This window comes from Panicum virgatum, chromosome 4N (assembly GCF_016808335.1).
Source record: "Panicum virgatum strain AP13 chromosome 4N, P.virgatum_v5, whole genome shotgun sequence".
In the NCBI taxonomy this organism is placed as follows: Eukaryota; Viridiplantae; Streptophyta; class Magnoliopsida; order Poales; family Poaceae; genus Panicum; species Panicum virgatum.
This window is the reverse complement of record NC_053148.1, coordinates 38,909,401-38,929,001: the sequence shown is the minus strand read 5'-3', so window position 1 is coordinate 38,929,001 and position 19,601 is coordinate 38,909,401. Positions and strand designations below refer to the sequence as shown.

At 45.5% G+C, this 19,601-nt stretch overlaps 2 protein-coding genes across 4 annotated transcripts; both read right to left on the bottom strand.

Annotated features, from left to right (window-relative positions):
* Positions 1 to 326: 326 nt before the first annotated feature.
* On the bottom strand, positions 327 to 2,185 carry LOC120670996 (anthocyanin 5-aromatic acyltransferase-like). The gene is made up of 2 exons (XM_039951191.1): positions 1,359 to 2,185; positions 327 to 1,258 (listed from the first exon to the last, which is right to left on the bottom strand). Exons 1-2 carry the CDS (start codon positions 2,067 to 2,069, stop codon positions 566 to 568), a joined length of 1,404 nt encoding a protein of 467 aa, XP_039807125.1. The 5' UTR covers positions 2,070 to 2,185; the 3' UTR covers positions 327 to 565.
* A 706-nt stretch (positions 2,186 to 2,891) lies between these two features.
* Positions 2,892 to 14,598, bottom strand: LOC120670995 (coatomer subunit beta'-2-like). 3 transcript variants are annotated; one of them, XM_039951188.1, is made up of 26 exons: positions 14,404 to 14,598; positions 14,103 to 14,123; positions 13,936 to 13,997; positions 13,769 to 13,823; positions 12,541 to 12,577; positions 12,131 to 12,456; positions 11,906 to 12,037; positions 11,685 to 11,833; positions 10,336 to 10,404; positions 10,113 to 10,263; positions 9,960 to 10,025; positions 9,267 to 9,455; positions 8,640 to 8,780; positions 8,467 to 8,541; positions 8,171 to 8,347; positions 7,972 to 8,063; positions 7,769 to 7,885; positions 7,566 to 7,680; positions 7,412 to 7,483; positions 6,963 to 7,159; positions 6,783 to 6,876; positions 5,878 to 5,984; positions 4,704 to 4,833; positions 4,291 to 4,468; positions 3,539 to 3,609; positions 2,892 to 3,302 (listed from the first exon to the last, which is right to left on the bottom strand). In XM_039951188.1, exons 1-24 carry the CDS (start codon positions 14,404 to 14,406, stop codon positions 4,310 to 4,312), a joined length of 2,736 nt encoding a protein of 911 aa, XP_039807122.1. In that variant the 5' UTR covers positions 14,407 to 14,598; the 3' UTR covers positions 2,892 to 3,302; positions 3,539 to 3,609; positions 4,291 to 4,309. The 3 variants fall into 3 exon arrangements, with proteins under 3 accessions (XP_039807122.1, XP_039807123.1, XP_039807124.1); XM_039951189.1 differs by having other exon boundaries at positions 4,342 to 4,468; XM_039951190.1 differs by having other exon boundaries at positions 4,357 to 4,468.
* Between the last annotated feature and the right edge of the window lie 5,003 nt (positions 14,599 to 19,601).

The window sequence follows — 19,601 nt, the reverse complement described above, 5'->3', positions numbered from 1 at the left end:
GCTAGAGAAATAAAAGAAAACTACTGTGTCCTAACCCGGTAAGCAATAAGAAAGAATTTGTGCACCTGTTGGGCTGTGTGTAAGTAGCAGCCCAAATGAAATCGGTCCACGGAAGCTTAGCAGGCTAGCTCGCACGTGCAGGTTACATATAGTCTCCGCGGCCAATCAGACCCACTGCTTGTCGGTTTGTGTGGTTTAGTCGAGAGCCACATTGATATAAATTATGGTGGTTAGGAATAATGTTGACAAGGTTGTTGATACCAAGAACTTGCAGTTGACCGGAGGCGTGGGACTGGGAGCACTAGATGACGATGCAAGCAGCACAATCAACGAGTGGCCAAAAGTTCAAAACCCAAAATAATATCATCGCCGCAAGTTTTTACTTAACCTGCTGCTGCCTGCTGGAAGAAGAAAAAAGTTCATGACGCGTTTGCGTTTGTTTGGTGCCCAAGCGCATCCAAACTAACCAAGTCACGATTTTGCCACATTTGAGCAATTTTGGCCTTGGTCATCAACAATTTGGCTCATCAGCGAAACCCATGCAACGAACTTGACACGGACACACCTATCGTCCTTCGGACACTGCGCCATCGACCGCCGGAGCGGGAGCCGGGACGGCGAAGTTGGCCGCGAAGGCGTCCATCGCCGCCACGTCGAGCGCCACCGACACCTGCACGCCGCCGTCCCTCGCGCCGAGCAGCGTCACCATCCGCGCCGCGAACAGGGACACCAGCTCGACGCGGCTCGGCGCGCCCCACCCGAAGTCCGTCTCGTACGCCGCGAACCGGTTCGACGACCCCACCGTCACGAGCCTCTCCTTCGGGACGGCGCCGTACGCCGCCACCCAGCCCTCGGCGTCCGACAGCGGGTCGCCCTCGAGGTACGCGCGGATCGCGCGCTGGATGGCCGCGGCGGCGCGCGCGACGCCGGCCGCGCCGCGCAGGTCGCCCGCGCCTGCCCGCGCGTAGCACGCCTTGACGCAGGTCCCGAAGAAGCCGTCGCCGAGCGGCGGGCGCAGGCGGCGGCGGCAGTCCGCGCTGACCATGAGGTGGGCGTCGTCGGCGTCGAGCATGGCGGGCGTCGCGCGGGCGATGGACGCCCACGCCAGGGACGAGACGGCGACGTAGGTGCTCGGCGGTTCAGGTGCTCCGCTCCGTTCGAGGATGTGCTGCTTCAGGGACCGGATCTCCTCGGCGCGGAGAAGGAAGGTCCTCCTGCTCTGCTGCATAATCTCCGGCTTGGACGACGCTGACCTGAGCTGTTCGATCAGTTGTTCAGATCAGACGAGATGGTTGGGTTCAGTAATTGTTCGAGAATTAGTTGACGCGATTCATCAGGAGGAGGAGGAGGAGAGCTACCAGGGGCAGCGCCGGCGCGACCCTGCTCAGTACGGAGCGGACCAGCTCGGCAGACTTGGGGTGCCGGATGCCCGCCCGGTCAAACGTCGGCCGCACGAAGCCCGGCGCGGCGAGGGACCCGGGGCCCTCCCGCGACGCCGTCGACCACGCCCTCAGGAACTGCCACACCGCGTGGCCGTCCGCCACGGCGTGCCCGATCGACACCCCGACCGCCACGGCGCCGGCCCCGCCCGCGGGCCTCGTGACCTGCACGGCGAGGACCGGGGCGGGCAGCCTCCGGGCGTCGAGCTCCGGGACGAGCCGCGCGAACGCCTCCGCGTCGTGCGCGTCCTCCCTGGCCAGGCGGCGCATGGCGTCGGCGCCCCCGGCGAGCTCGGCCTCGACGAACCTGACGCCCGGGGAGGAGGCGATGGCGGCGGGGGAGAAGTCGATGACGACGTCGCCGGAGCCGGGGCGGAAGGCCAGCTCGCCGGCGAGCGGGAGGAAGACCGCGAGCGTGGCGGCGAGGGAGGAGCGCAGCGCGCTCACGACCGACGGGAACGGCGGGAGGTCGGGGCCGTCGAAGAAGAACAGGCGCTGGATTGTCTTGGAGATCTGCAGCAGGTCCATGAAGGACAGCTTGTGCTCGCCTTGGCGCGGCGGCGACACGCCGGCTGTTTGGACGGGACGGACATGGCTGATGCTGAGGACGCGCACCTGAGAACTCCTCATGATGGGGATCAATGCTCAAGAACGACAAGCTCGGTAGCTGTGAGAGCTCACCAGGAAAAAGAAGGAACTGTAGCTAGAGATAAGGACTCTTCATTTGGCTTGTCAGCCAATCAGCCAGTAATATTATTCTCTCATACTAAATCAGCATCAGTCACCAGCTTCTAACCAGTTAGCAGTACTATACTCTAACCAGTCAGTAATACTATTTTCTCATACTAAATCAGCATCAGCCACCAACTACTAACCAATTAGCAGTACTGTTCTCTCATAACAAATCAGCCACCAGCTACCACTGCTCTCTAATCTGGGACGATAAAATTGTTTGAATTCGAATCACCATAGCATTCCCGTTTCTTTTTCTTTGATGAGGAATTAAGGATCCATCAGGAACGCACGCGACCCACCCGCTCCACACTCACACGCGCCGACGAATAGATCGGGAGGTCATAACCCTCCGAGAAATGGAGCTGGAGCAAGTACACAAGTATTGGAATGGGACCATGGCTTGCAGTGAATCAGACAGTGGCCGTTTGTCGGGGGAAAAAAAATCAGTGACCACAGTAACGGCTAGTCTATTAACAACAAAACAGCAACGTCACGGCGCACGCGTTCTTGGATGCATTCATGCGATAGATTGCTCATTCACGCTGACGTCCCATTGCCCTACTACGAACTGTATGAGCACAACAGCGCAGAAGTATGGTGTCAGGATTCGAGGGGCACTGTTTTGAAACAATGACTGGCAGAGCTTGGGGATAATACAAAACCATAGCCTTTACAGCAAAATAACATCTAAAATACAAATCAAAGTTAGAAAGGTAATTGGAATGTTAAATTTGCTATATTTGCTGCACCTGAAGACCAGGAATTGTACAGAAGACACCAAGGATCAGGTGATCAACTGATGAACAATATGATAGTTTATTTGGACCAAAATACATGGGTGCAACACCTCTGCCGGTGAACAAATTCCAAGCTCAAAGAATAACAGTATTAACACATGGTGGATATATAAGGGTAGGGCAATCTATAACATACCGGAATCTACAGTGCCATGAAGCTTAAAAACCCTACCCAAAAAGAATCGAATTGCAAAATTTGTTATCTAGACTGAAGTGCGACTAGATTGTCTTGGACTGTTCCTGTATGCTGAATACTAGACCACGCACAAAGTCTTGTACAAATGGAGAGGAACTTCTTTTACATGACTATCAACTCTGAATATGTGGCAACCTACAATAGTGACAAGACAAGTTTAAACCAACGAATTATGCTAGGAAAATATGAATGTCTACCCTGATATGTATTCTGTTTTGTGTGCCAAAAGAATGTTCAAGAAAATAATTACATACAACTTAGTCCTAAAAAACATTACACACAACTTAGATTCGCTCAAGGATATGAGAACACAATGCCTTTGACCATTTATAAATTTTCGTTGACTTGTGCATACATATGTTCATACTTACCTTTACACAAAACAACCAAAATGCTGGTGCAGAATGCTGTCGTATTCTCTGCTATTGGTCAGGAGTTAGCACTGAAAAAGAGAGAGGGAAGAACAGTAAGAAAGATTGTGTGATTGGGTTATCTGTGCACATGTTAAGAGGTTAATTATTAGGTGATAAAACAGATTCGAGATGAATCACATATTCAGATCAACAACTCATATTACTCTGAGTCAACATAAAACCTTTGAAAAAAAAACGATTCACTGTCTAAATATGAAGCTTGCTAACAGGTTAAATTTTGTGTCTCTAGTCAACGAAAAACCTGGTTTCTTTTAACCAGAAATAGTTATACAAAAGTACTTCGTTATGAAACCGACTTCAATAAACATAGTTGTTACAGCCTCTTCCTAAGATCAACTAGATACTTATTACTTTATACTGAGTCCAGCTGATAGATTAGATCAACTAGATACCTATTACTTGATACTGAGTCCAGCTGATAAATTAAGTCATGGTCACAACTAGTCTAGTTCTTAGAAATGATGTTTATCTATGTTCATATCATGTACTATATCATGTTCCTCTTATGGCATAGGATTTGCAATACGTACATGCAAGCATTCTAGTGTTAAGGGGTGAGGGCAAGGGACTCAGGATACTACTATGTGCAGAACAGATACACTTGCACCCTTTCACTGGATAGTTTAACCTAAATATTTTTTTCAGAGTTTAGTATAAAAAAAGATGACTAAAGATTATTGGCACTGTACACTTCCACTACTACTGTTTTCATGCTGATGAAGTTCCTTCATTGTTCATACCCCAGTGTTCCTCGCCATCATTCCCATTCACAAGAACACCACTATCTATTGAACCATCGGGTTCAACTTCAACGGCATCCTCCTGACTTTCCTCCTGACTTTCCTCGACTCCGTCATCCTCAATGACCTGTACAAATTCATGTGGTGTCAGCATCATGCAGCAGCTTAAAGTAGAGGAGCAATAGAAGCAAGTGATAGTGGTAAAAATAATAACAAGGCAACAGAAAATATATGCATATGTTTCTGAGTTGTCGCCTGCTGTTCTCCTATGAGCTTCAAGGGATACCAAAAGGCAGGAACCAATCCAGCACTATCACAAATTATGCTACTAATGAATCCAGCATCAAAACCAAGTGTACTACCTCATGAGCAGGATCTCCATTCTCACTTGGTATCTCTTCTTCCATATTCATACTTTTGAAAGCTTCCACAAGGCTCTCATTGGGCCTCTCCGCATAAGTCATGTACTCCTCAGCAGGTGGATAGACACCCCTATTCAAACAAGATCTTGTCAGGATATAATCTAAAGAGTAAGAGTATTTCTTTAAAACTGAATGTCCCATAACACATTTATCAAAATGGTCTCATAATCCTTGTTATATCATAGAAAATTGCAACACATACTATTTCTGCCAGGTGAGTGCATGCATGCCATAAAATACGCATTCCATAAATGAATAAACAGAACTAGTTTAAGTCGTACAAGGTGACTCAAAATTCCACGCATGGCGGATGGTCTCTAACTGAGAATGCCACATAGTTCCATGCAGTTTATCGTTCGTGAAGCGTCTGTAGGTGGCTTTTCAAGTCCGCTGCTAAGAAAAGTAATATCTCATTGCTCCACAACCCCCTATATCTCCAGTCCTCCAGCAGGAGCGGAGGCTTGGTTCACTGTTGCTGCCTGTTTGTGCATCACCTTGATGGCCCTCTTACCCACATCACCCTGCCAACCACCATGCCTGGGTATGTGGCTAAGATGATGTAGCCACACGGAAGCCACCAGGTACAAGAGGAACATGAAGGAAGATGGGATAGAGGTCACAGCTCAGGTGGGACTCCTCCCCATCTAGTGCCACAGTTTGATGCAACGTGTGCGCATCATTTTGTAGGAGCGAAGTACCATCTTTAAATAAGCCTTCAACGGTTTCATCCAACATCAAAGATTTCACGTTGAATCTATTTCTTCAATATAACATTTTTTTGCAGAACGATTTAGATATTATCTTACTAAGATTGGTTTTCTTACGGTGTAAATCTTTATTTCGGATACTGCAATTCTGCATCAGAATAACCACTAAAGGAATATTTTTATGCCAACAAATTACCTAACTTCACCAGCAAAGAAGGCACAAATGCATATGAACAAATGCCAGAATAGTACAGGAAAGCATCGTTTGAAGATTGCCAGAATATGAAGTTTCTAATGATACCGCAACATATTAATGGATTGTCTAGTTACATCATGGGAAGATACTAAAAGTTCGATACATTCATTTGAGCTTTATGCCTTTATAAGCCATGATGGTGAATAAATACCTCTTGGGAGCAAGAGTAGATTCTACACTGAGAGCAATCTGCCAGTCCTCGAACAGGTTTGGGTACTCGGCAGGATCTGCCAGAGATTCTGCAGCTTTGGAGTTCACCTTAAAAGTCACAGATAAAAAAGAACTAATAAGCCAAGCCAACCCTTGCTAATAGCTTGAATGACAACACAGTGGGCATAATAAATAAACTATGGAAAAACATCAATACTTTGTACTCCTATGATCATAGATGGTACAGATAATTCATCAAGCAAGCATAATGAAATCAGCGTTACACACTGGGTCTCAACTATCAAATTCGATGAATATAAACCTGATACTGGTCCTTTTTGAAGCAGACTAGTTAGAATCATGCATTCTGCGCATTCCATAACAATGCAATCCAGTTCTCCAAAATACTAATTTGAGCCCAAAGTTGATTTTACTTTGATATATAGAATATCAGTAATTGGTGATATCATGGCAGTATAATACCTATATGAGCATATAAGATGAAACATTTATTCTTTCACAACTTCAACCATATAGGTTTGTCCTAACAATTAAGTTTACATTCTCAACAAATCTTAAACAAAGTAAACACTAGTCAGAAATCATATATTCACAGTAACATTCCGCCCATGAGCCTAATTTGCAGATACTTCTATTACTGACAGTTTTACAGTTGGTAAACAGAAGAAAGTGGCTATAGTAGCAATCAGAAGCCCGTAAAACAAACTCAACCAAACGATTGCAATGCATAGCAGCGAGTACCATGCAGAGATATATTCTTACAAACTGATGTAACAGTTTATGCTTCAGAGAATTGGAAAAAGAGCATATTAAGTGTTCACTTTTATGGGGAAAATGTGAAGAGCGATCTGAGGTGTGCAAAGAAATAATTTATTTGGGAGATACCTTTTGAAGATCCTTTTTCCATATTGAAACAATATCAGAAACTTTGCTTGGAAGATATGATCGTGCCATCAATGCTGCTTCAGGAATACGGTTGCTGTACAGCCAATGACATAATTGTCAACATATATTGTCCAAATCAAGATTTTACCTGATAGGGAGATGTGCATTGCAGAAGGCTACCTATCAACCAACAATTGAAGGCATTCTTCCAATTTGCCTAGCATAAACAAGCAAAGGAAAGCAACGTTGTTCTTTCCTAGCTCTTTAGCCATGCACGCCAGTTTTGTTATCCCTTCAGCATCTCCAAGTGATGAATATAGAAGCAATAACCCACTAAGGTCTGTAGCTTGAAGCAGACATTCTTCTGCCATCTCGAGCTGCAGTTATTGTATATGCAATGTAAAAGTTGTTTAAGTCCAAATGTTTGCAATCTAGAGAAAAGGCAGAAAAAAATTATATATGGCAATGAGTAAGCAACAAACTCAATCTAATGGGAAATTATGATACATGAGTGAAGATTTATAGAATCGAGAAATATTATTAAGGCTGCAGCAAACCAATCATCACCATTCTATGTATATATACACAATAACTAGTGAACCACATGGATGAAAAAATGACAAAAATACCTTTCCAGTGGACATAGCAAGTTCCCCCAGCTGCTTCCACTTTGATTCACTTCGCGCCTCAACAGCAATTTCCTGCAAAGGAACTAGATATTAAAGTGCATTCAAGGGAAAAAATTCTTGGATGATGTATCTAAACAGTATAATTGCACCATGCCTTTGCAATTTCCAGGCTGCCAAGCTGCACAGCCAGGTCAAATCTGTAATTAGGGTCAGTCGCTATATCAAGGGCTTCCTCCAACATGCCACGTGATTCAAGAAAATGTGCCACACTGCAAGCCAAAAGTAAATCATATAAACAATGGGCCACATAAAGTTAAAGTAACACCCAGTACAATCAATTTTCGAACAGGATGGCACCTGTTGTGTTGTTCCTTTGGTATTGATGGTAAAATGGTATTTGCACGTTCCAAATCCCCACGCATCACGAGTGTTTTGTACTCAATCAAACTGAGTAGTAAAGTATAACCCACCACACTGCAGCAATAAAACTTGTTCATCATAACACAAAAGCATATCATGAAGGAGGGTTAAGTAAATAAGTATCTCGCTTTGTTGCTTACTGGAACTCCTTGTCTATTAGATATACACGACTTTGGTTAGCAAGATATCCTAATAAATACATAGGCCGGTCCAAGTGAAACATTGTAGTAACCTGTAGCACGTGAAATTGTAAAAAGATAGCATCTAAAACCAAACTATCTCAAAAAAAAAAGATATGCATAAAAGATACTACAGAGAATGGTGAAATTAAGTGTTAACCTCTCCTCCAACGCAGTAATTTAGCCGCCATAAAGAATTATTGTATATGAAACAATCTCCGACCCATAACCCAGTACGGACACGTTCATTTATCTCATGAAGCAATTCAAAGGCATCTTCCACACCTTCCTCACCAACTGAAGCCCCTCCATCTAGATGAGAAGAAACGAGATCCCTCTATATGTTATCAAGTCACAGTAGTGTTAGTAAATTATAAACAAGGATATCATCAGTAGGAGAACATGAGATGTGCTTGACTAACACAAAATAGCTAGCATGCAATGAAATTAACTCACATTGTACTTCAAAATGTAGAATGATGAATCACTTGCTATTGTTACCAAATCACCACTGTCAGCCCAATATACATTCTGCAGCAGGCACAAGTAATAAATTCCAGTGGGATCCGACAACAAAAAAGGGTAAAGGCAGCAATATAGATATCCATTCTTGAAGCAAAGTTACTCACTTTTACATTCACATCAATTCGACGTATCAACCTGCACTCTGCCCAGTCATAGAAACAAATGAAGTCATTCGTACACATTGCAAGCAATACCCCACCATGTATACGTTCGGCAGAGAATGCTGGTCTTATACTTTTCCTCTCCTGAAATTACAGCTGCTCTTATCAGCATAAGTTTGAGAAATAATCATAATAAGCACTATAAGATGTTCCAAACTGAAAGTCAATTATTGCACAGTCGATCAAACTAGCTGCAGTAGCTTCTTTGCTTGCATAGTTTTCATAAAATAAGACAAGCCACTGGCTTTTTCATTCGGTTTTACTAACAAACTTTCCTAATTTGGACCTTGGAGATTCGTATAAAAAAACAGCACCTAAATTGTTGTTCTTCAAACATGTGACACATATGGTAATGCAGATTATGGTATCCTAGTCCCTTGAGGCATAATAAAAATTAAAGCACTCAAGGCTCAATAATCTAAGGCACCAGAATACCGAAAACAGTGTACCACTCTTGTTATATCTGAAGTGAGGTTAAACATTCTAAAATTTTGAGTAGGGATGAAAATTGACTAGCAACAAAAAGAATGAAAATCGCCACTGACAAATTATATTACATAGAGAGCAAACCTGAAAGTTTTTACTGTAGATCTTTATTTTTGATGGGCTTTCCCTTACAGCATACTCTCCATCAGTTGACCAGACAATTTCAAGAGCAGACCCAAAGGATCTATTTCTCCATGCTAGCGCTGTGTAGATAATGTACTCTCCATCTCCACATACAACAACAAACCTCCCATTTGGATTGTGTCTTAAACTCTGAAACAACAGGAAGGATTAGTTAGTAATATTTTTTACTTTCCAAACAAAAGTATGAAAAAAGTTGTGGAAAGTTAGTGGTTTCTTGCTTCCATAAAAAAAAGAGTTTGCACATCTAATCTAAAGAAAACTATCCAATACTTTTTAGAAGCATATAATACAAACAATTCTTAGCCCCATCAAGCAAAATTTCAAAATTAGCCAATGGGCTCTGGCTTCTGTCGTTCATTAATTGAGATAGTAAATAAATAGAAGTAAAATTATAATGGTGAGAAATGCATAAGCAACATCTACCAAAAAAGAGAAAAAGAAGAGCCCAAACAGAAAAGATAAGATACTGAAAATGTTCAATGACACCGAGGGAGAAGAAAGTAATTACTAGTACACACAGTGCAATGGCAAAACCATGCAGAAATATAGGAACCTCTTTGTTTTTCTACTGTCACATGGAGCAGAAGAAAGCTATTAAACAAAAGCATTCACGTAATAGCAAAAGAAACATACTTGTGGGTAAAGATCACAACTTCCCAGCTCCTTTACAGCCAATGGCAGACGTTCACCATCTGCGATCTGACAAATGATGCAAATTAAAAGCATTATGAATCAGAATCTGATATCAACCATTATCAACAAGATGGCATGGATTATGAAGATAACCTCAGTGTCCGCGCCAACAGCCTTGATATTAACAGTTTGAATTTCATTATGCTTGGCCCATATGATTTTACCACTGCTATCCATGCTAGCAACAGGTTCTTCACGGCCAATCTTAATCATTATTGTTCCTTCGTCATATCCAATCACAACTCTGCATGAATTGAATATATTCAAGAAAACAATAACAAATTTGGAGAAAACAAGAAAAATCAGTTTTTAATACCTCCGTGAGCCCTTCATGTAACCTAATGCCCAAACTCGTTCAAGGCCATAGTTAAGTGTATTCTCAAGCCCATAGTCACAGGATTCGGGGTCGATGCCTCGTCCCTCGACCCGGGAACGTCGTTCCGATTCGAGGGTCGGGGTCGAAGAGGGTCAGCGTCCCATTCAAGGTTGGATCGTGTCCCGGATTGAAAGGGGTCGCAGTCCCATTGCTAGCAGATTTAATTGGGATAAGGAGGTTAAAGACAGTGGATTGGTGTGGTTTTTGTTAGACAATGAGCTGAGTACGTGTAGCATGGTCCAAATGTACTCTTTCATATGTTTCTTATATGCTTGTGCAGATTATTTTCTTCATTAGTAGCACATATATAGTTTTTGTCTTTATCGACCCGAAGATATCGACCCCGATGAATCAGGGTCGCGTCCCACATAATAATTTATCGTTCCATAGATGTATACCCCCTTCGTACCACAATTTTATAAAATGACGACCCTCGACCCTCGACCCCGTTCCTCGACCCAGTCGACCCAGGAACTTTGTGACTATGCTCAAGCCTGTAAGGGCAAAGACAACGATGTTACCATCAAGTTTCCATTAACAGAAAAGTTAAATGTCACCATAAGACCAAAATTATTCATTAAAACAAAAGCATCTTAAAATATGTAGCAAAAACTGATGAAACGGGCAGTAGACCTGTAACCACGGTAAAGAAAAAGATAGGGATTTCACGGCCAGGTACGACCCCCCCCCCCCACCCCCCCAACCTCAAAGTCATAATTATCTACCTAGTTTTCGTTATGTATGTTCTGGGAAGTGGGAAGTAAGCGACAAGGTGTTTGAGGGACAATTTAGAATGGGGAACAACACATACTCTGGGGAATCTAGAAATCAAAGAAAACTGAATTGGTAAATGTAACCCTAGTGTAACCTTGTAGCCATCAGCAAACCAATTAATGTAACCTGAGAATATATGGGAATTTGCAAACCCAAAACTTGTAGCCCTGTTTGTGACCACAGTCAACTTGTCATACTTAAATACAAAAATTCACTCCATTTTTTCAAATAGTCAGTCACAGTTTTCGGTTCAGCTGAGAAATTTAACTGCATCCCACTATCACCATTGTTAAGCAACAGTATGTTTTTTTTGCCTCAAATCACATGTAGCATGTGCTCGCCTGTTTATCTAATGATAGCACTACCCTGGGTGTGATCATGAGAACATTTAATTGGTACAATCAAATTAGCACAACTTTTGCACAGAAATACTAATGCAAGAGCACTAAACATATCAAGAAGTAAACACAAAGACAGTGTCACAAGGCCACAAACTAGAACAGACACAGCAGAACCTGTAGGTAGTTGAGTGCCATAGACGAACAGTTCCATCCTCTGAACCTGTCATTATTATTGGAAGCTCGGGATGGAAACATACAGCAGAGACATTATGGGCATGTCCTTCAAGTGTTTGAACACAGCTCTTTGTTTGATAATCCCAAACCTAAATAAATTAACTCGTCAGTAACAATGTCTAAAATGCTCATATGTGCATCGCTAAATGAACATGTCATACCTTCGCAGTTTGGTCATCAGAGCCGGTAATTAGATATGGCCGGTCACCACCAGTGAAGTAATCTATACAGTTTACACCTTTTGAATGACCATCCAATGTGAAGTTAGGATCAGGTGAACCAAGACTCCAGATCTGAAAATTGCACGTGCAGAAAACTGCTTGTTAAGGCTAGGAAAGAGGGAAGTGAGAAATTAGCACATACCGAAAACCAAACAGAATGGGTACCTTTACAGTACGATCAAGGGAAGCACTGGCGAAAGTATTTGTGTCCTTCGGGTTAAATGTGATTTGCATGACATAGTGAGAGTGGCCCTCAAAGATTTGAGTACACATCCAGCCCTTATCCCAGTCCCAGAGCTTTATGAGCATGTCATCTGATGATGACAACACATAAGGCAAGGTCGGGTGAACAGCCACACACCTAATGTAATCAGTGTGAGCTTCAAACATCTTCACCTTATCCATAGTATTATAGTTATACACACGGATGAACATGTCATCAGCACCAGCCACAACCCATTGCTTTCGTGGAATAAATTTAGCCGAACGAACTGCAATTAACATGGTTACATGAGCATAATGGAACAATGGCATACACAAAACACAATACGTAAACAGTAAAGTGAGAAAGTAACCTGGTAACTCGCTGACTTCAAACGATTTCACCATTGTCTGGTAATAAAATAACACAGTTTAATCAGTTAAAATTTTATATCATCTGTACAAAACTATATAAATCTCAGCTTGACAGCTGCGAGAAAACACTGAAATCAGACCAGGCCAGTGAGTCATGGAACACAGTTTCCACTGGACTGTATAAAGTGTAACTAAAAGAAAAACTATGCACAAGGCTGTCCTGTTCCCTTCACAAGCCCATCACATGTAATCATGTAGTCAGCTGTGCGAACTTTGCAGAGGCTGGAGATGACTCCATTTTCTAAAAAATGTAATCACAGAGTATTCCGCTTCATAATTCTTGCACCCCTGAACACAACCCTGTCAGTCACCGGAAAAGATTATCCTATCACTGCTAGAGACCAGAGGACGTCACCATGTACCTGCTGAACTTTGCCAGCTTTGATCTGTCACACAGATGAACCTTCACAGAATTGCCTTGGGGATGTGCCAAGTTGCATCCTATGGTAGCACTATGTAAATGCTATCAGCCCACTCAGCACCCATTAAAGCACTAATACATCAAAACCAAACAGCTCAACTGGATCCACCTAATCCAGCTGAGTTCGTTTTGCATACATTTGTCCATTCCAAGGATTATTGATAAGTTGCTAAAGAACCGAATATGCAATAGCCTTTATGCTTATATTTGTGTCCATGAATTCTTAGACATTTCCTTCTCTCTATAACTTTCTCACAATTTCCTTGCATGAAAGTAGTTATCATCTTGGAAGTGAGAATTACTAGTCTCTAGGCCCACATATAGTCAGATACAGGTTTAATCTTCCTAATTGCATTGTGCGGAAAGTAAAAAGATCTTTCAAGGAACAAATCCAGTTTTGCTTGCCATCTAAAATTCCCAAATATTAGATGAAAATCATTATTATTAACACATGACACGTTACAGACTCTGCAGTCTGCACTATCAAAATATATATATGGAAGGCCGAAAGGGGGGCAGAAAGTTCTGCTATTCTGAGAAAAAAATCATAACTAACCATAGCACAATTCTAATCGCATATTTTCCTTGCATAAACTGCAAATAGGGAAAGTCCATGCATGGAAACCGGAAACCAATAGAGCATCACATTAACTAGCTGGTCAAGAGATTAGAGATTTATCAAACTAGCCAGATCAGATGAACAACTGATTAGGGCTCATACAAGTTAAAAATTAAAAGTGACTGACCTGCGTCTGGTAGTTCCAGATGCAGACACTGCCAGAATAAAGGCTTGACATGATCCTGCATTGAACAGAAACCCACTATTAAGAAAATTCAACGCTCCGGACACTCAGCCGCACAACACATTAGCCTTGCAGCATTTAGCTAAGACAGCAAACTACAGCACACTTACCATGGTTCGGTTGGATGCAAGTCGACGGACTTGACCCTCTCCGACCTCTGCGCGAGCTTCCTCTGATCCAGCCAAACACAAAACCACCATCAGAGAAACGACCTCAACAGCCACAACAAAAGGCACTGCAAAATTAACCGGATCCAGCCAGGCAATCCCGAAATTACCTTGATCTCTAACCGAAGCGGCTGCCTCATCATCCCCGCCGACAACAACCGACAAAAACAAACACAAACGGGACGGGACGAATCAGTACAAGCACAAGCACGTAACACGCCCGAGCCCCAGATCCACGCCCGAGCCCAATGCCTGGGCCGCGGATCTCGGCTCGGAGAGCGTCACTGCGATCCAGACGAGCAGCAACGGGACAGGCTCGCGTCGGGATCTAGCATTTTGCGCGAAGCGGGGCTGCAGGCCGGACCAGCAGGAGAGCGGGGGGTGGCTGGTGAAGAGGGCGAGGGGCCTTACCATTGCGACGTCGGGGAGGCCGCGAGGCCGGTGGCCGCGGCTCGGGGGGCGGGGACGAGGAGCGGGCCTGGACGCGCGACCGCCCGGCCTCTCGCTCGTCGGAGAGGCGGTGGGCGGGACGGTAGGGGGGAGGCGAGATCGCGAGCGGGACGGGAAGGGGGAGGCGAGGGAAGGAGAAGACAGTGCAAGTGCGGAAGGTAACGAACCAACTTGCGGGTAAGCGGGTCTGTTTTGTCCTGCCTACGTTCTAAAATAAATATAATTTTAAAGTTTAAAATTTGTCTTATAGGCCGCGTTTGGTTTCTAGTCCACTAAGTTTACACAGAAAGATGAATGCTCGCATAGAGTACTTAATATAGTCTATTTGTAAAATTTTTTCAGGGACGGATGTAATTTTTTGAGATGAATCTAATGACGATAATTAATTGATGATTTGCTATATTAATGCTACAGTAATCATCCTCTAATCAGAGCCTCATTAGATTCGTCTCGCGATTTACACAGGGGGTTGTTGATGTGGTTTTATAATTAGACTTCATTTAATATCCGTTATTAATGGTCAAAGGGGCAAAAAGTTTCCATGAAAATTTTTCCACCCCAATCCAAACACAGCCATAGACTCACTTATTATAAAAAATAATTTAATTTTCAAAAAATTCTCATAAAAAATAACTAACACCTCGTTCACACACCACAAAAGATAAAAAGTATTTTGATAATTTTACATTTAGTATTAATTTACGTGTTTAGTTCTAGAATTATATTTATTTTGGGACAAAAAGTACTTTTATTTGAGAGCGGTGAACGGGTCTCGGGATTCGAGCCGCGGGTTCAGTCGAGGACTTCGGAGATCGGTGGGTCCATGTTTGACTGAAGCGTCCCCTCATAAGAGAAGACTTAAATGTGATACAAAACATCAGTCCCAGGAGGCTGATGCCACATTTATTACATCAGATGGTTCAAAACCTTACAAACCTTGGCGGACACTCGATACAGATGATAATAATAATTAACCAGGCTACAACATAACACCAGACCGCGAACCACATAGGGTCTACTACGGGCTCAGAGTACTGCGACAGCGGAGGCATCTCAACAGGGCCGGTTCCACAGGCAAGGTTGGGTGTAGAACGATAACCCTACTCGGCGTCGTCTGGTACGAAGTCCGGGTCTTCTTCTGTGAAAAGTAAGAGTGGAGTGAGTACAAACGTACTCAGCAAGTCCAACCACACCCACGGAGGGGGTTATAACAGAATAATATGCATAGGTAAATCAAGGATAAGGTTACGGTTTAATTTGCAGAAAAAACGATATTTTATGCAGGGGTTCATTTAACAGAAAACCTTTTTTTTTAAAACAGTTTTTGTAGTAACACAGAGTTCAGGTTTTAAAACTGCTACCGGACTCCCCGTCCGTCGTAGCACACGGCACAACTGCCGGACATAATTCCAAAACAACTCACACCAGCCCATCCCAAGGAAACACTAGTTATGTGACCACACCGTAACTCGCCCAATACCGTGGGCACGGACTATTTAAATAGATTCTTAACTCTGCAGAGGTGTGCAACTTTACCCACAAGTAGGATACCACAACTCGAACACCGTCGTGTCGGTGTAGATCCCAACATAGCCATTACCCACCATAGCTAAGCCTGACTAGCCATCACGGGATGCACCAAGGGGTCATTGACCGTTCACTTAGGTATAACCGGGCATAAGTCACTCGGGGCTTATCCCTTTTCCTTAGTTACCCGTTGCTCTCAGCTCTCCTGATGGCTATCACACCAACTAGTGGGATTTATGCTACGCCGTTGCCCATTCAACGGTCGAGTGGTTTGCACGATAGTGGAGTTAGGTGAGATGACACACCAACTCGGTCCTTAGACGCGACAAGATGGATATCCCCCTTCTTTGCCCTGCCACACAGGCATAAGCACACCAATCGGCAAATCACACAGAAATGCCGTCCATCTCGCCCAAACTCATCTTTTGAAAATCCACATTTTATCCCTTCCCACATGCACACATTTTCTTTATAAAATAAATAGCATTATGAATAAAGTTCTAAGCATTCTAATATCGATTAACGTCCAAGCAAAATCAGACATTAATCTAGGTGGTCAAGGAATGGTCATCACAAATCAAGGGGTGGCTATCCAACCGTGTTTTCATGCAAGCAAAACATATGCAGTTTTATAAAACAGGCCATTGGGTTGTGTTTATAAAACTAGGACAGAAACATGCATCAAAGGATGGGATTGAACTTGCCGTCTTCAAAGCCTTCGGGGAAGTCCTGTCCTTCGGGCTCGGGGTCGCGGAATGGGTCCTCGTTCACCTGCTCACAGCACTGCTCGTCAACTGGTTCTCCTTCGTTCACTCCGTGGTCTACAGCGCACACAAACAAACATTCAATCAAAACAAAGATTTGTCGTCGAGCTCGAAACGGGAACTCATGAAGCATAGATTATTATTTTTGAATGGTTTCTGAATGGTATGGCCAAAACTGAGTTAGGAGAGGCGGGGTAAAATTTTAGGTTAAGCCGAGGTCATTAGGCGCATAAAATGATAGGTCAGGGGAGCGTTTAGGCTCTAAACAGGGGTCCAGGGACCTAATTGTAATTAGGACTAAGTAGGCAGGGGCTTGGTTTATATTTTAGAAGTTTCTTGGGTTAATTAAAAAGGGTCAGGGTTTTATTTGTAATTAAGTTTATAAGGTGGGGGGTTTGTTTTGGAAATCCAATAAGGGGTGAGGCTTTATTTGAAAACCCCAAAGAGTGGAAGGGTTCTTTAGTAAATAGAAGGGAAAGGAAGGGCCTAGGGGCAAAAAGCCCTCTCTTCCCCCTCACTCCTCCCGTTCAGAACAGAGGAAGGGGATGGAGGGGCGCCGGCGGCGCCAATCCCGGCGGCCAGAGGCTCGGGGGTGGCTCCGGAGTGGGGGAAAAGGGAGAGAGGGAGCCGTGAGGTTGATTCCCAGCCACGGCTCGGGCGGAGACGGCCTGAGTTGGCCTGGCCGCGACGGGGTGCGGCGGCGAGCGGCGGCGGACATGAGGCGGCGCTGCAGCGCCTGCTTTCGGCCCGGATTCGAGGGGAAAAGGGGATGAGGAGCTCGGGAACCCCGTTGCCTACCTCGGCTCTAGCTGCGGTGCTGCGGAATGGGGGCTCCGCGGTGACCTGTGCTCGCGGCGGCGGTAATGGTGGGAGTGGTGAGCGGCGGCGGCGCTGCAGGGCTGAGGAGAGGGCGTGGGGTGGCTGTGGAGCTCGGAACTGGGGTGTGGGGCGGAGGAGCGGCGTCGGGGCCTTTTATAGGCGTGAGAGGCGGTGGGATTCGGCGGAACGCGGGCGGAGGCCGGCGAGACCTGTGATGCGACCCCTCGGCGGTGTTAATGGCGTGGGGGCCGGCTCAGAGCTGGGCGTCAATGGTGGGCAGGCGCGCACGGCGGGGCGACATGACGCCTCGGCCAGGCGGCGACCGCTGCGGCGTCCCTGTGCCGAGGTCGCCGCCGCCAGTACGGCGTCAACGGCGGCAGCAGCGGCGTGGGGCACGGGGGGGGGCAGGGCGTGGCGTGTGCGGGCGTTCTGGTCGCGGCGTGGTCGCGTGCGCATAGTTTGGGCGCGCGCACGGGCTGAGCAGGCGGGCGCACGGCCGAGCGGAGCGGCGTGGCGCGTTCGGGCAGGCGAGGTGAGCGGGCACGAGCGGCGCTCGGGGCCGGGTGTGCGGAGCAGGGCGCGCGCGTGCTCAGGGGAAAAGGCGTGCTCGGTTGGGGGCACGGTCGGGCGAGCAGGGGGGGCGAAGGTGGGTGGCGCGGCCGAGCCGTGCGGGGGAGGAGGAGTCGGGGTGAGCGGGAGCAGAGAGGGAGGAGGGGCCAGGCACGCAGGGTAGGAGGAAGGAGGGAGAAGGAGAGGGAAGGGGAGAGAAAAAAGAAAAGAAAAAAGAAAATGGGAAAAAGAAAAGAAAAAGAAAAAGAAAAAGAGGAGGGGAAAGAGAAGGGAAAAAAGGAGAGAGGGAGAGAGAGATCCGCGCCGGGATCACGGCGCTGATCGCGGAGCCGGTCGGCCACGCTTGGCGCCCGGGCGCGCGAGAGCGCGACGCGCAAGTCGAGGGGAAACAGGGTGCTGGGTACGGGTGTCGGGTCCTTGGGGAATCGGGAGATCTGGCAGAACAGGGAAGATTCCGGAAAACTGGGGTTAGGGTTTCAAGGAGGGATCTCGAGCTCAACGACGAAGCAAAATTTTAGCGCACGATTTATTTAGGTAAATTTTCGGGATGTTACAAACCTACCCCACTTAAAATGAATCTCGTCCTCGAGATTCGACTGGTTCCTAAACAGGTGGGGAAATTCCTTCTTCAGGGCATCTTCGCGTTCCCACGTAGCTTCTTTTACTCCGTGTCTGCTCCACTGAACTCTGCAAATTCGTACTTCGGAGTTTCTGGTCCTCCTGGTGACGGTGTCTAGGATCTTCACCGGTATTTCCTGATATCGCAGGTCGGGCTGCAGATCTATCGTTTCAACCGGCACATGTTCCACTTCGGGTATCCTCAAACACCTTCTCAACTACGAGACATGGAATACTGGGTGTATATCCGACATTTCTTCTGGTAGCTCCAAACGGTATGCTACCGCTCCAACTTTCTTCAAAACTCGGTATGGTCCAATATACCGAGGGGCCAATTTTCCTTGTACTTGGAATCTTCGGGTCCCTCGAATAGGCGATACCTTGAGATACACGAACTCTCCCGGGTTGAAACTTATTTCCCGTCTTTTCTTGTCGGCGTAGCTCTTTTGTCGGGACTGGGCTGCTTTTATCTTTTCTCGAATCTCGGCGACTCTTTCTTCGGCTTCTTTTATGAGTGCGGGGCCGACTAGGGCTCGTTCTCCAACTTCTGACCACATCAGAGGGGTTCTGCATTTTCTTCCATAGAGAGCTTCAAACGGTGACATGCCCAAGCTTGCTTGGTACCCGTTGTTATATGAGAACTCGGCATACGGTAAGCTTTGTTCCCAATCTTTGCCATAAGTGAGAACACACGCTCTCAGCATATCTTCCATAATCTGATTCACCCTTTCCGTCTGACCATCCGTCTGCGGATGATAAGCAGAACTAAAGTCTAGCTTGGTGCCCATGGCTTTATGCAAACTCTTCCAAAATCTTGAGGTGAACTGGGTCCCTCTATCTGAAACGATTCGGCTGGGCACA

Coding starts and splice junctions, on each gene's coding strand:
- LOC120670996 (XM_039951191.1), bottom strand. CDS start 2,069: ATGAGGAGTTCTCAGGTGCGCGTCCTCAGCATCAGCCATGTCCGTCCC. Junction 1,259..1,358: donor TCGCGCCGGCGCTGCCCCTG/GTAGCTCTCCTC, acceptor CTGATCGAACAG/CTCAGGTCAGCGTCGTCCAA.
- LOC120670995 (XM_039951188.1), bottom strand. Junction 11,834..11,905: donor CTGATGACCAAACTGCGAAG/GTATGACATGTT, acceptor TAATTTATTTAG/GTTTGGGATTATCAAACAAA. Junction 10,026..10,112: donor CTGTTGGCGCGGACACTGAG/GTTATCTTCATA, acceptor ATCATTTGTCAG/ATCGCAGATGGTGAACGTCT.